The sequence below is a fragment of the Salmo salar genome, chromosome ssa08 (genome assembly GCF_905237065.1).
Source record: "Salmo salar chromosome ssa08, Ssal_v3.1, whole genome shotgun sequence".
Classification (NCBI taxonomy): domain Eukaryota; kingdom Metazoa; phylum Chordata; class Actinopteri; order Salmoniformes; family Salmonidae; genus Salmo; species Salmo salar.
In genome coordinates, this window is record NC_059449.1 from 8,607,673 (window position 1) to 8,620,000 (window position 12,328).

At 43.7% G+C, this 12,328-nt stretch overlaps 3 protein-coding genes across 16 annotated transcripts in view; 1 reads left to right on the top strand and 2 right to left on the bottom strand.

Moving 5' to 3' along the window:
- LOC106610073 (zinc finger protein 214) overlaps positions 1-12,328 on the top strand; it is an 844,054-nt gene that overhangs the window by 259,876 nt on the left and 571,850 nt on the right. The gene's annotated exons all lie outside the window — the stretch shown is intronic.
- Positions 1-12,328, bottom strand: part of LOC106610072 (neurotrophin receptor-interacting factor homolog) — a 437,457-nt gene that overhangs the window by 232,168 nt on the left and 192,961 nt on the right. For 6 of the 10 annotated variants that reach the window (XM_045723125.1, XM_045723129.1, XM_045723122.1 and 3 more), the window contains one exon: positions 5,217-5,328. The exons of 3 other annotated variants lie outside the window; for them this stretch is intronic. In XM_045723125.1, coding sequence (XP_045579081.1) covers positions 5,217-5,328 — 112 coding nt within the window. Of the gene's footprint in view, positions 1-5,216; positions 5,329-11,088 lie in introns of those variants that run through there. One more of the 10 variants, XM_045723126.1, reaches the window with a different exon arrangement.
- On the bottom strand, positions 5,831-9,830 carry LOC106610093 (zinc finger protein 681-like). The gene is made up of 3 exons (XM_014209256.2): positions 8,795-9,830; positions 8,396-8,526; positions 5,831-8,213 (listed from the first exon to the last, which is right to left on the bottom strand). Exons 1-3 carry the CDS (start codon positions 9,048-9,050, stop codon positions 6,939-6,941), a joined length of 1,662 nt encoding a protein of 553 aa, XP_014064731.1. The 5' UTR covers positions 9,051-9,830; the 3' UTR covers positions 5,831-6,938.

Below are 12,328 nucleotides of genomic sequence, written 5' to 3' on the forward strand. Positions count from 1 at the left end.
CCTTTGATATTACCATAGACAGCCATTTCTTTGAGTGGTAACCTCAAAAAAATTAATTTCTGGATGGATTCTCCTCGGGTTTTCGCCTGCCATATCAGTTCTGTTATATATAGACATTATTTTAACAGTTTTAGAAACTTTAGAGTGTGTTCTATCCAATTATATGCATATCCTAGCTTCTGGGCCTGAGTAACAGGCAGTTTACTTTGGGCACCTCAGTCATCCAAACTTCCGAATACTGCCCCCTATCCCTAAGAATTAAGAGCTTTGCACACCTGGATTGTACAATACTTGCACATTATTCTTTAACAAATTCTTCAACCTCTGTCAAGTTGTTGTTGATCATTGCTAGACAGCCATTTTCAAGTCTTGCTATAGATTTAAGTCAAAATCGATTTAAGTCAAAACTGTAACTAGGCCACTCAGGAACATTCAAGGTTGTTTTGGTAAGCAACTCCAGTGTATATTTGACCTTGTGTTGTAGATTACTGTCCTGCTGAAAGGTACATTTGTCTCCCAGTGTCTGAGGGAAAGCAGACTGAACCTGGTGTTCCTCTAGGATTTTGCCTGTGCTTCTGTTTATTTTTATCAACAAAAACAACTCTCTAGTCCTTGCCAATGACAAGCATACCCATAACGTTATGCATCTACCACCATGCTTGACGAGTGGTACTCAGTGATGTGTTGTTGGATTTTCCCTGAACATAACGCTTTGTATTCAGGACATAAAGTTCATTTCTTTGCCACATTTTTAGCAGTTTTACTTATTTTCCTTATTGCAAACAGGATGCATGTTTTGGAATATTTTTATTCTGCACACACATCCTTCTTTTCACTCTGTCAATTAAGTTTGCCATCCTCAGTTTTCTCCGATCACAGCCATTAAACTCTGTAACTGTTTTAAAGTCACCATTGGAATCATGGTGAAATCCCTTAGCGGGTTCCTTCCTCTCCGGCAACTGAGTTAGGGAGGACGCCTGTATCTTCGTAGTGAGTGGGTGTATTGATACACCATTCAAAGTGTAATTAAAAACTTCACCATGCTCAAGGGAATACTGCTTTTTTACATTTTTATCCATCTACCAATAGTTGCCTTTATTTGCGAGGTATTGGAAAACCTCCCTGGTCTGGTCTTTGTGGTTGAATCTGTGTTTGAAATTCATTGCTCAATTGAGGGACCTTACAAATAATTGTGTGGGGGGTACAGAGATGAGGCTGTCAGTCAAAAATCATGTTTAACACTGTTATTGCACACAGAGTGAGTCCATGCAACTTATGTGACTTGTTAAGCACATTTCTACTCCTGAACTTATTTAGCTTGCCATAACAAAAGGGGTTGAATACTTATTGACTCAAGACATTTCATATTTTCATTTTTAATTGATTTATAAAAATGTGTAAAAACATAATTACACTTTGATATTGTGGTGTATTGTGTGTAGGTCAGTGAAAAAAAATCTAAATGTAATCCATTTTAAATTCAGGCTGTAACACAACAAAATGTGGAAAAAGTCAAGGGTTGTGAATACTTTCTGAAAGAACTCTAAGAAACTCTTCACTGTACACACAGAAACATAATATTAAGCCCATCTTAGTATTAGGTACTGTGATTCAAGTACCTAACGATTTGGAGAAAGTGGAGTTTATTAAATGGCCATATGTGTTGATTCAAGAATTAAGTATCATGTTTTGGTTTGACTGAGAAGGGTTCCTCAGTTCCTGCAATTATACAAAAATAACCAAGTCAGTCTGCACTGAGTCAATTTTGTATTTAATTTCAACAAAATGGTCATACACTCACATAACATGAAGTACACTATTCTTATTGCACACAATAATACATGTGACAAGTAGAATAACTTTTCTCACTATGGTAACACTACATTTTCTGTAAATTATGGTACCCTCGCTTTGATCAAATTCATTTTAGAATACTTTGAAAAAGTTTCAACATTATGTTACACACCGCTTCACTACTTTATCCCAAGTAAACATTAAAACACTATCATCTCCTCATTATAAAACACCAGCATCAAAGAACAGTACAACTTTATCACTTTTCATCAGTGAAGCATTTTTAGACACCATCCCACCAATATATCATCGACTCTGCCTCATCACACTCATTCTTTCCTCAGTTCACCTCATCCAGTTCTCTATACATCCAAATCCAAAATAATAAAATGTACAAAAACGAACTAGTACTACATATCACACTATACACTATTCTTGGGCTGTGTGCATTTTCTGCTGGTGTATCATGAGGTTGCTCCTCTCTGAGAACCTCTTCCCGCAATGCGTACAGACGAAGGTCCTTTCTCCCATGTGGACCTTCAGGGGCATCTTCAGCTGTTGCTGGTGGGAGAATATCTTCTCACACTAGGGGCAGTTGTAGGGTTTCTCCTCTGTGTGGACCCTCTGGTGCCTCTTCAGTCAGTGCTGGAGGGAGAACCTCTTCTCACACTGGGGGCAGGTGTACGATTTCTCCCCTGTGTGCAATAATAACATTGTTATCAAATCCTCCACCAGGTGCCCTTTGAGTTCCTCAATGAACTCCTTGATAAGCTCATTTTCTGACGATGTGTCACCGCTCGTACTGGGTGACTTCAACCTCCCGACGTCTGCCTTTGATTAATTTCTTTCCAACTCTTTCTTTCCCCTCCCTTTGACATCACCCTTTCCCAGTCCCCTCCCACTCACAAGGCAGGCAATACACTTGATTTCATATTTAGTAGAGACTGCTCACCTACTAATCTCACAGCATCCCCCTTCCAGGTCTCTGATCACTAATTTGTTTCTTTTTCTGTCTCCCTCTGCTCCAACCCTAGCCACTTAGCCCCGACCCAGATGGTCATGCACTGTCGCAATCTTCGCTCGCTCTCTCCCACAACTCTCTCCTTTTCTATATTATCTCTCCCTTCTGCTAAATCCTTCTCCCTCCTGTCTCTTTGACCCTATCATCCTCCCTTTTCACATCCTATGACTCACACTGTCCCTTTTCCTCCTGGAAGACTCGGTCCTCTCCTCCGGCTCTGTGGCTGAGTTACTCATTGCGCGCTTAGAGAACAGGTCTGCGGGCAGCTGAGTGAAAATAGAGGAAAACTAAACTTCCGGAGGACCTATCCTACATTCACTCCCTCCTCTCCACCTCCTCTTCCTCTGTATCTGCTGCAAAAGCCACTTTACATCACTCTAAATTTCAATCTTCTGCCTCCAACTCTAGGAAACTCTTTTCCACCTTCTCCCTCTTTAATTGTCCACCCCCTCCCATTCTGCAGATAACTTTGTCAACCACTTTGAAAAGAAGGTTGATGACATCCGCTTCTCATTCACTCAGCCTATTGAGTCCACTGGTCCCAGTCACACAGAACTACCCTACTCCCTGACCTCTTTCTCCCCTCTCTCCATATGAAATTCTGCAACTAGTGAGGTCTAGCTGCCCGACAACCTGCCCGCTCGACCCCCTCCTCCCTTCTACAGACCAACTCTGGAGACCTCCCATTCCTCTCTTCCCTCATCCCTGACCACTGGCTGCGTCCCCTCTTGACTTCAAAATGGGCAGTCATCCCATCCTCAAGAAACCAACACTCGACCCCTCTGACGTCAAACTACAGACTGGTATTCCTTATTTATTTTCTTTCCAAAACACTAGTGTGCGGTCTCTGACGAACTCTCCCAAAACGATGTTCTTGACCCTAACCAGTCAGGCTTCTAGATGGTCACTCAACCGAGACTGCTCTTCTCTGTGTTAAGGAGGCTCTCTGCACTGTTGACTCTCTCTCCTCATCGTCCTTGATCTATCCACTGTCTTCGACACCGTCTGGACTACTGCAACTCTGTTGGCGGGGCTCGCCGCTTGTGTCATCAAACCCCTGCAAGTTATCAAGAACGCTGCAGCCCGTCTGGTGTTCAACCTTCACAAATTCTCCCATGTCAGCCCACTCCTCCGCACACTCCACTGGCTTCCAGTCCAAGATCGCATACAGTACAAGACCATGGTATTTGCCTACGGAGCAGCAAGAGGAACTGCCCCTCCCTACCTTCCGGCTATGCTCAAACCCTACACCCCAATCCAAGTACTCCGTTCTGGCACCTCTGGACTCTTCAGCCCTCCCACCCCTACGGGAGGGCAGCTCCTGATCAGCCCGGTCCAAGCTCTTCTCTGTCCTGACACCCCAATGGTGGAACCAGCTCAGGGCCTAAAATATACTTTTTGGACCACCAGCCACTGTGGAAGGTAGATAAACATTTACCAGGCACTCTGATTTTTTACATCAACAACAATAAAACAGATGACGATGCTTTGTCATGTTTCAAAACAAGAAATGTATTAGTATGAAGTAATGTGGTATTTTGCTCAACTTCATAAAACATTTAGTGACCTGAGTCTTTTAACCAAAATATCAGATAAGAGAAAATGTTCAGCTTCCACTTTAAGGGGAAGGTTAACGTGGTATCGGGGCCACTTCGAGTCGTGTTAGGTGTGTCTGTGTGCTTGTGAGATTTGGGACCTGACTAGGGTGTCTCTAAACTATCAGTTGAAGTAGCAGAATCAAACGAATGTTGAAAAACAGCCAAGCTTATGAACAAAACAATGTAAATAGCCAAGAAACTTGAGGATAAAGTCTCACTTTGTAGACTTTTGAGTAAATTAGACAAACTTTTATGCCTGTGTGCAGCGCCTCTAAAAATGAATCTCTCAGCACTTCACTCAGTGCACACAACTTCCCAGCCAGGCAGTGTTTCTGCGCGACGTGGGATATAGGATTCATATTTCTTTGTGCAACTAGCAGCTATGAAACAAAAGATGTGCTCATACTTGTCTTTTTACTATTTTTATTTGCAAATGTAATGCTGGCACTGTAGAGCCCTGCAAATTGACCACCCACCAACGTGGCTGGTGAAATAGAAATTCTTACCCGTCAATAGGTAAATCTACCCGCATTTAGCAGGTGTTAATTTTATGCCCTGAACCAGCTTCCTCCGGAAGCTAGACCAGCAGAGTCCCTGCCCATCTTCCGAAAACATCTGAAACCCTATCTCTTCAAAGAGTATCTTAAATAATCCCACAGCAATCCCCCTCCACTATGTCGCCTCTGGTCCTGGCCTGCTTGCTGATGTCCCCTGGGCCCTTGCCTTCACTGGTCTGGGAATCCAAGATGGCATCCCATTGAAGCTCTATTACTGTATGAAGGCTATATGTATTTCTCCTTTACTTTGCTCCCCCATCTTTAGTCCACTCAGCAGATCAATGCTCTCTGGTTCATCTTCTATTTTCTCCTCTTTGACCAGCAGCAGATCAGGCTTCCCATCCTCCATGTCTACTGACTGTAAGAGATACAGAGTGAGAGGATGTTGGATCAAGAAATCTGATATGAGCAACCTGCTATGGAGCATCTTCTGGTTGGGCAATGAGGGACTGCTATGAGTACAATGGAAACATGTTAGTTGATTTAAAACTGGAAAAGTGATAGATGATTTGATTACTTGACTCTTTAATGGTTAGATAATTCAAAAGCATGGTCCCTTATCTGCAGTCTCAGAATAGAAGTGCTGATCAAGGATCTGTCTACATAGTGTTATTCATTATTATGTAAAGGGCAAATATGATCCTAGATAATCACTTCTACTCTGAGTTGCTTTGTGGATATTGGACCTGACTTAATAACATGCAGACAATTGTTTACAGTGGCTCACCTCAGTGTGACTGTGTGGTCCTGTGCTGCTCAGCTGGTTCCTCTGTGGGTTCAGGAGAAGGTGTAGTCTAGACCCTCCACACACCCCTCCTCATTCATCAGCAGCACCTCTGGACCCTCTTCCTCCTGGAAGAGACAGATGATACAGATTACACAGACATGCACTCCCTCAGGTACGTACACAGATAATAAACACACTTGAAACATGGAGTGTTTGCCCATCATCACTACGCTTGAGTCCTACACTGTAGTTACAGAATGACTTCATTGTTGTTAAACCCATCATGGTGGACATAAATATGTGGGTAAAAATAAGTCAGCTATGATAAGTCAAAGTCATCCGACAAACCTGACTAAACTATTTTGACGTGTACATTATGTGTTTGTCAGTGTGTGGGTATGTGTAGGTATATTTAGTGGGTATGTGTAGGTATATTTAGTAAGTGTATAATGGTTATAAAGCACTGTTCGGTGTATGCAGAATAGGGTGAAATGGGATGTCTCTAAAGAGAGTCTCAATGAGTCTTAGAATGAAAAGTCCCATTTTGTGTTTATTAAACATGAACAAGTGTTAAGGTGCCAATCCAGTCTCCTTTTCACCTCTTAACACCTGATTTACTTAACAAAAAGGCACATCTCAATAGGTGGTCCAGGACATAGCACAAATGGGTGAGTTGGGCCTTTCTTCTTTTGTTCACTAGGCCAATGGCATCACAACTTCCCATCAAACCAACTAATTGAATGCCGTACTCCTTGAAGTTTGCAGTTGTGTAAAAAAAAACAAAAAAAACTTTTGTTCAACATTGTATTTATACTTGGGATATCACTTTACAACAGGAAAAGTTGAATCACAGGAGGAAGTCTTGAAATACACCATATGAAAACCACACATACTTCTCAACTAAAAATCTGCATTAACTCGATAAACTGCATTCATTTTCTCATTAAAAAATAGTAGTTGAATGGAAGTAATGAAACAGGCATTTGTGAACATCTTATATCCGACACAGTACAAACACTATCTAACAGACTTTTTTAGGGTTGTACAGTATATCATACAGTGCATCACACAATGTCTGGATGCAATATTCTACTCAGGAATATTAAACACTGAAATCTGTTACTCTCATTATTCAAATGCATCTGTGGCTATTTTTGATTGACAATGAAAATTCATCTGTGTCTTTAATGCAGGGTAGGATCTAAACATCAGAAGCTATCGATTGGAATGGTTACTTTCTGTTATAGAGTGGAATGTTTTTTCTGCTGGTGTATCCTGAGGTAGCTTCTCTCTGAGAATCTCTTCCCGCAGTGAGTACAGGCGAACGGCCTCTCTCCAGTGTGGACCTTCAGGTGCATCTTCAAGTGACCAGCCTGGGCGAAGCGCATGGGACACTGGGTACAGCTGTAAGGTTTTTCCCCTGTGTGCACCCTCTGGTGCCTCTTCAGGTCACCAGCCTGAGCAAAGCACATGGGACACTGGGGACAGCTGAAGGGTTTCACTCCTGTGTGGACCATCTGGTGCCTCTTCAGGTTGCCAGCCTGGGCGAAGCGCATGTGACACTGGGTACAGCTGAAGGGTTTCACCCCTGTGTGGACCCTCTGGTGGATCTCCACCTTCTGGGGGCAGCTGAAGCCTTTGTTACAGAACGTGCAGAGAAACTGTTTCTCTTTAATACCGCCTGATGTTTCTCCCCCTCCCTTTACCTGGGCTCTAGGCCTGTCGTCTGAGTTCAATACCTGATCGAAAAGGACGCGGCTGTGTGAATCGGAGTTCCCCATCGACGTTGACACTGGGTCGTGATCCCTGAGTGCGTGTAAAGGGGAGTGGGTCACAACATGTTGATTTGTCTCTAAACTGTCCCTGTAATCTAAGAAATCTCTGCCCTGTGAGTGTCTGTCTTCTAGGTGACTATCTGCATTCCATGTGGGAGGGTCACCCTCCACTTTCACAGTCACCTCATCTACAACTATAACCTCCCCTTTCTTATCTAGGCACCCTTCAGAGTATACACTACTACTGTACTGGTTCCAGTCCACTCTAGACAGATCAGTGTGTGTCTCTAAACCCAATCGCATGTTGCCAGGGTCCATCTCTGTAGTGTAAGAACAAGACGGATCATTGCCAGTCTCTAACACATCACCTGAGTCCAGATGGGAATTAACAGCCCTCATGTTCGGGTTACCGTAAAGTAAATACTCTGAGCCAGGAGCAGGAGGACAGCCCAGTGGCCCCAGCCCCAGTCTCTCTGGGTCTGATCTGTGGTCAGATCCTGTGTGTAAACGGCTTTGTGTTACAGTTAAAGTCTCTGTGTCTGTCTCTGACTTGTGTCTGTCTCTGACCTCCGTGATGCTGCGTTGGGTCCTGGGCTGCACTGTGGCGGTGGTGGGGTCCTCTGTGGCTACAGGGTGCACTCCAGCCATTCCAGTCTGGATGTTTCTACTGTGCCGTGGGTCCTCCTCTCCTTCAGACCTCTCCTGCTTGACCCCAGGACCTGCAGTCTCTGCATCTATAGACTGACACAAGAAGAGAGGAGGTTATTACCTAAATTGGATAACAATGTCGTAGGGAAGTCCAACAAGCTCCCGTATGGTAAATGTGCATGTATGCAAGTCAATAGCTGAAGAAAGCCTTGCTGAAATAAACAGGCTATTGATTTACAAAGTAGCATTTTTTTATGCAACACTATGACACTAACCTCTATCATGATAATGTGCTGGGTTGAGGTTCCACTCCCCTCATCAACAGTGATTGGTTGGTCATCGCTCCATGTATTGTGTCCCACTGGCTTCACAAAGCTCCTGTGGCCTCCAGTGAGATGTCCTTCACCTGAGAGAGTGATTGGGGGAAAGATGGGGTTAAGTTAGGTACTGTCAATGCTCAACTGTATATTGTACCCTATTGACACTGTCTAGAATTGGAAACGATTTAAGGTAACACTTCTCATAACGTCTTGATATGCTATTTATTTCTCTGTATTGTATTATGTTCCATGCATCACATAGTTGTTTTACTGAGTAAATCATAGGAAATGCAGTAAATACAATATGGTTAGAATATGAGGGGGGGGGTAGCCTCCGCCTTCTGCAGAATATACCTCTTGCCATTCCTCTGTACCGGTCGAGGATCTTGATACTGGAACGACTGGCTAGGACGCGGTCCCGTGCCATCTTCAGTTCAAATAGCTGTAGTTTCCTCCGCAATGCTTTGTTTTCTTTCTGGCTTTGAGTTATTTCCAAACGAAACACTGCATAGTCGTCGTCTACGAGTTTACATATCTCTGCCACGGCTGCATTCGCTAGCACCTCCATGATGGAGGCTATTTGCGTGTGGAAAACCATACCGTTAGTCATTGTTAGCTAACGTTAGCAGCTAGCTACCGTTAACTATATATCTATCACAAAGTCCTGTCTCTAACATGTATTAAAGACTAAATATGGTAAGTATGTGATTCTGTGCCGTTAAATTAGTAATTTTAAGTGCCATGGTGTTAATAAATGTCTAAATAGCAACGACAAACACGTGAATGTTGTTCCTCGTAATTTACTTCCGTTTACACTGAAGAGAAATGATGTTATTGGTAGGCGTCATAGAAGGGTGTGGCTAAATGAAGGGAATGCGCGCTGTAATTTGAATTACGGTACTGCTTATTACGTTACACGTCAAACCTCCTGTTCATGATCAGTATCTTTCAAGCAGTCGTCACTAGCATCCACAGCCAAAATCATAATTGTCTAAAGCCTGCCTATTTCCACAATGTCTCTTAACATTTGATTTTAAAACTAACCTTAACCACTCTGATAACCTTATGCATAACCTTAAATAATGACCAAAAAGCCTTTTTTATTTCATTCATTTTTACGATATTGCCAATTATGACTGTGGCCGTAGAATCTAGTGGAAACCCTTTCATGGGTTCGAGGCAAGATTAAGCCCATTTTAATTCTAAATGATAAACAAGTTAATAAAAAGTCAACATATCAAAATGACAACATGATTTCTCATTAATTAACAGATTTGACCACCTAATTATAGTATTTAAAGGAACAGGTACCACCTGATTATGCAAAATGATGTTGGGAGGGACATTATATTTGTTATGACTAGAACAAAAGGTAAAACCAAATTCCAAAGGGGAATATACAGTGCATTTCGACATTTTAGTCTTATTCTAAAATTGATTAAATTAATTATTTTCCTCAATCTACACACAATACCCTATAATGACAACGTGAAAATAGGTTTTTTGACATTTTTGCTAATTTATTACAAATAAAAAACAGATACCTTATGTACATAAGTATTCAGCCCCTTTGCTATGAGACTCGAAATTGAGCTCAGGTGCATCCGGTTTTCATTGATCATTATTGATATGTTTCTACAACTTTATTGGAGTCCACCTGTGGTAAATTCAATTGATCGGACATGATTTGGATTTGTCTATATAAGGTCCCACAGTTGACAGTGCATGTCAGAGCAAAAACCAAGCCATGAGGTCGAAGGAATTGTCCGAAGAGCTCCGAGAAAGGAATGTATCGAGGCACATATCTGGGGAAGTGTACCAAAATATTTTTGCAGCATTGAAAATCCCCCATTAACACAGTGGCCTCCATTATTTTTAAATGGAAGAAGTTTGGAACCACCAAGACTCTTCCTAGAGCTGGCCACCTGGCCAAACTAAGCAATCGGGGGAGAAGGGCCTTGGTCAGGGAGGTGACCAAGAACCAGATGGTCACACTAACAGAACTCCAGAGTTCCTCTGTGGAGATGGGATAAACTTCTAGAAGGACAACCATCTCTGCAGCACTCCACTAATCAGGACTTTATGGTGGACTGGCCAGACAGAAGCCACTCCTCAGTAAAAGGCACATGACAGCCCGCTTTGAGTTTGCCAAAAGGCACATAAAGATTCTCAGACCATGAGAAACAAGATTGAACTCTTTGGCCTGAATGCCAAGCGTCACGTCTGGAGGAAACCTGGCACCATCCCTACGGTGAAGCATGGTGGTGGCAGCATTATGCTGTGGGGATGTTTTTCAGAGGCAGGGACTGGGAGACTAGTCAGGATTGAGGGAAAGATGAACAGAGAAAAGTACAGAGAGATCCTTGATGAAATCCTGCTCCAGAGCGCTCAGGACCTCAGACTGGGGAAAAGGTTCACCATCCAACAGGACAACAACCCTAAGCACACAGCCAAGACAACGCAGGAGTGTCTTCAGGACAAGTCTTTGAATGTCCTTGAGTGGCCCAGCCAGAGCCCGAAATTGAACCCGATCATACATCTCTGGAGAGACCTGAAAATAGCTGTGCAGCGACGCCCACCATCCAACCTGACAGAGCTTGAGGGTCTGCAGAGAAGAATGGGGGAAAAACTCCCCAAATACAGGTGTGCCAAGCTTGTAACATCATACCCAAGAAGACTCGAGGCTGTAATCACTGCCAAAGGTGCTTCCATAATGTACTGAGTGAAGGGTCTGAATACTTTCCAAATGCACTGTATTTATATAGTGTTAGATTTCAATGACAGTGTGTCGGCTATGTCAGCACACCAAACAACCAATCAGTATTATGGGAGAACGTTAGCATACCCAGATGCTCAACTGAGGGACATAGTAATAAAAAATAAAAACTCTTAGCCCATGACACTTCACATGATAAGTATAATAGTTCAGCTAAAGAATTGCTACGATTTATCCCCATTGTGGGCACTCCTATGTCTGATGAGGTAACTCAGGAAGGAGAAGCTCTTGGAACATAGTTTACACTTGAAGGGCCTCTCCTTGGTGTGAATGGTCTGGTGCTGCTTCACATACCTTGCCTCCGCAAAGCTCTTCCCACATGTGGGGCAGGCATACGGCTTGTCAGCATCTGTCCTATTGCTTGGCCTCTTACGTTGTGACCCTATGACACCAGAGGAGGTAGAAGCAGGAGCCACCACCGTCAGGTGGTTAGTCTTTGAGCTCCCTCCTTGACCTCTAGCCATTGTTTGGGTGTTGTTGGGATTGTGTGCTGTGTTATAGGTTAGGTGCCTCTCGTGGTGAACGCCCATCCTGACCCTGTCTGTATTGGTGAGGTAACCATGAGGTAACCGAGGAAGGCTAGACCCAGGTCCAGACCCAGGCCTTCTATGAACCCAGTCACCAGGCATTAGACGAGATCCTGAAGGAGAAGACAGACTTCCTGTTAGACTACCACCCGGGGTGTCTCCCACCACTCTCTGTGAAGGCTGAAGCCTAGAGTGACCTGCTCTGTTCATCATGGATACTGTGGTGTTTGAATCATAGGAACAGGAGGGTCCAGCTCTATCAGCCCCAGGCCCTGCTTCATCCCTGCACTGAGACTGTGAAGAGAAGGGTCTGGGCTGCAGACTGGATCCCTGACTGGAGCCTCGGTCTCTCTGATGACCACCAGGACTGAGGTTGTTCAGTCCACCTATCCACTGGTTGTGTTCTGTGTAGTGGTGGAATCTCTGCCCCTCGTGGGTCGGTCCTAGTTCCGAATCGGGACGGAATAACGATGGCTCCTGATCCAGGGTCTTAGTCCAGGGCCAGGGTTTGTGACCAGCCTCTTCAGAGGTCCACTCTCTCCTGCCAGCAACACCGGATATCAGCAGGTCCTCATGGACTGCAGA

What these genes read in the sequence shown, in the direction of transcription:
- LOC106610093 (XM_014209256.2), bottom strand. Translation starts at nt 9,050, where the DNA reads ATGACTAACGGTATGGTTTTCCACACGCAAATAGCCTCCATCATGGAG. An exon ending in GTACAGAGGAATGGCAAGAG is followed by an intron (nt 8,527 to 8,794) that starts GTATATTCTGCA and finishes TCACTCTCTCAG; the next exon opens with GTGAAGGACATCTCACTGGA. An exon ending in AGCACATTATCATGATAGAG is followed by an intron (nt 8,214 to 8,395) that starts GTTAGTGTCATA and finishes TTCTTGTGTCAG; the next exon opens with TCTATAGATGCAGAGACTGC.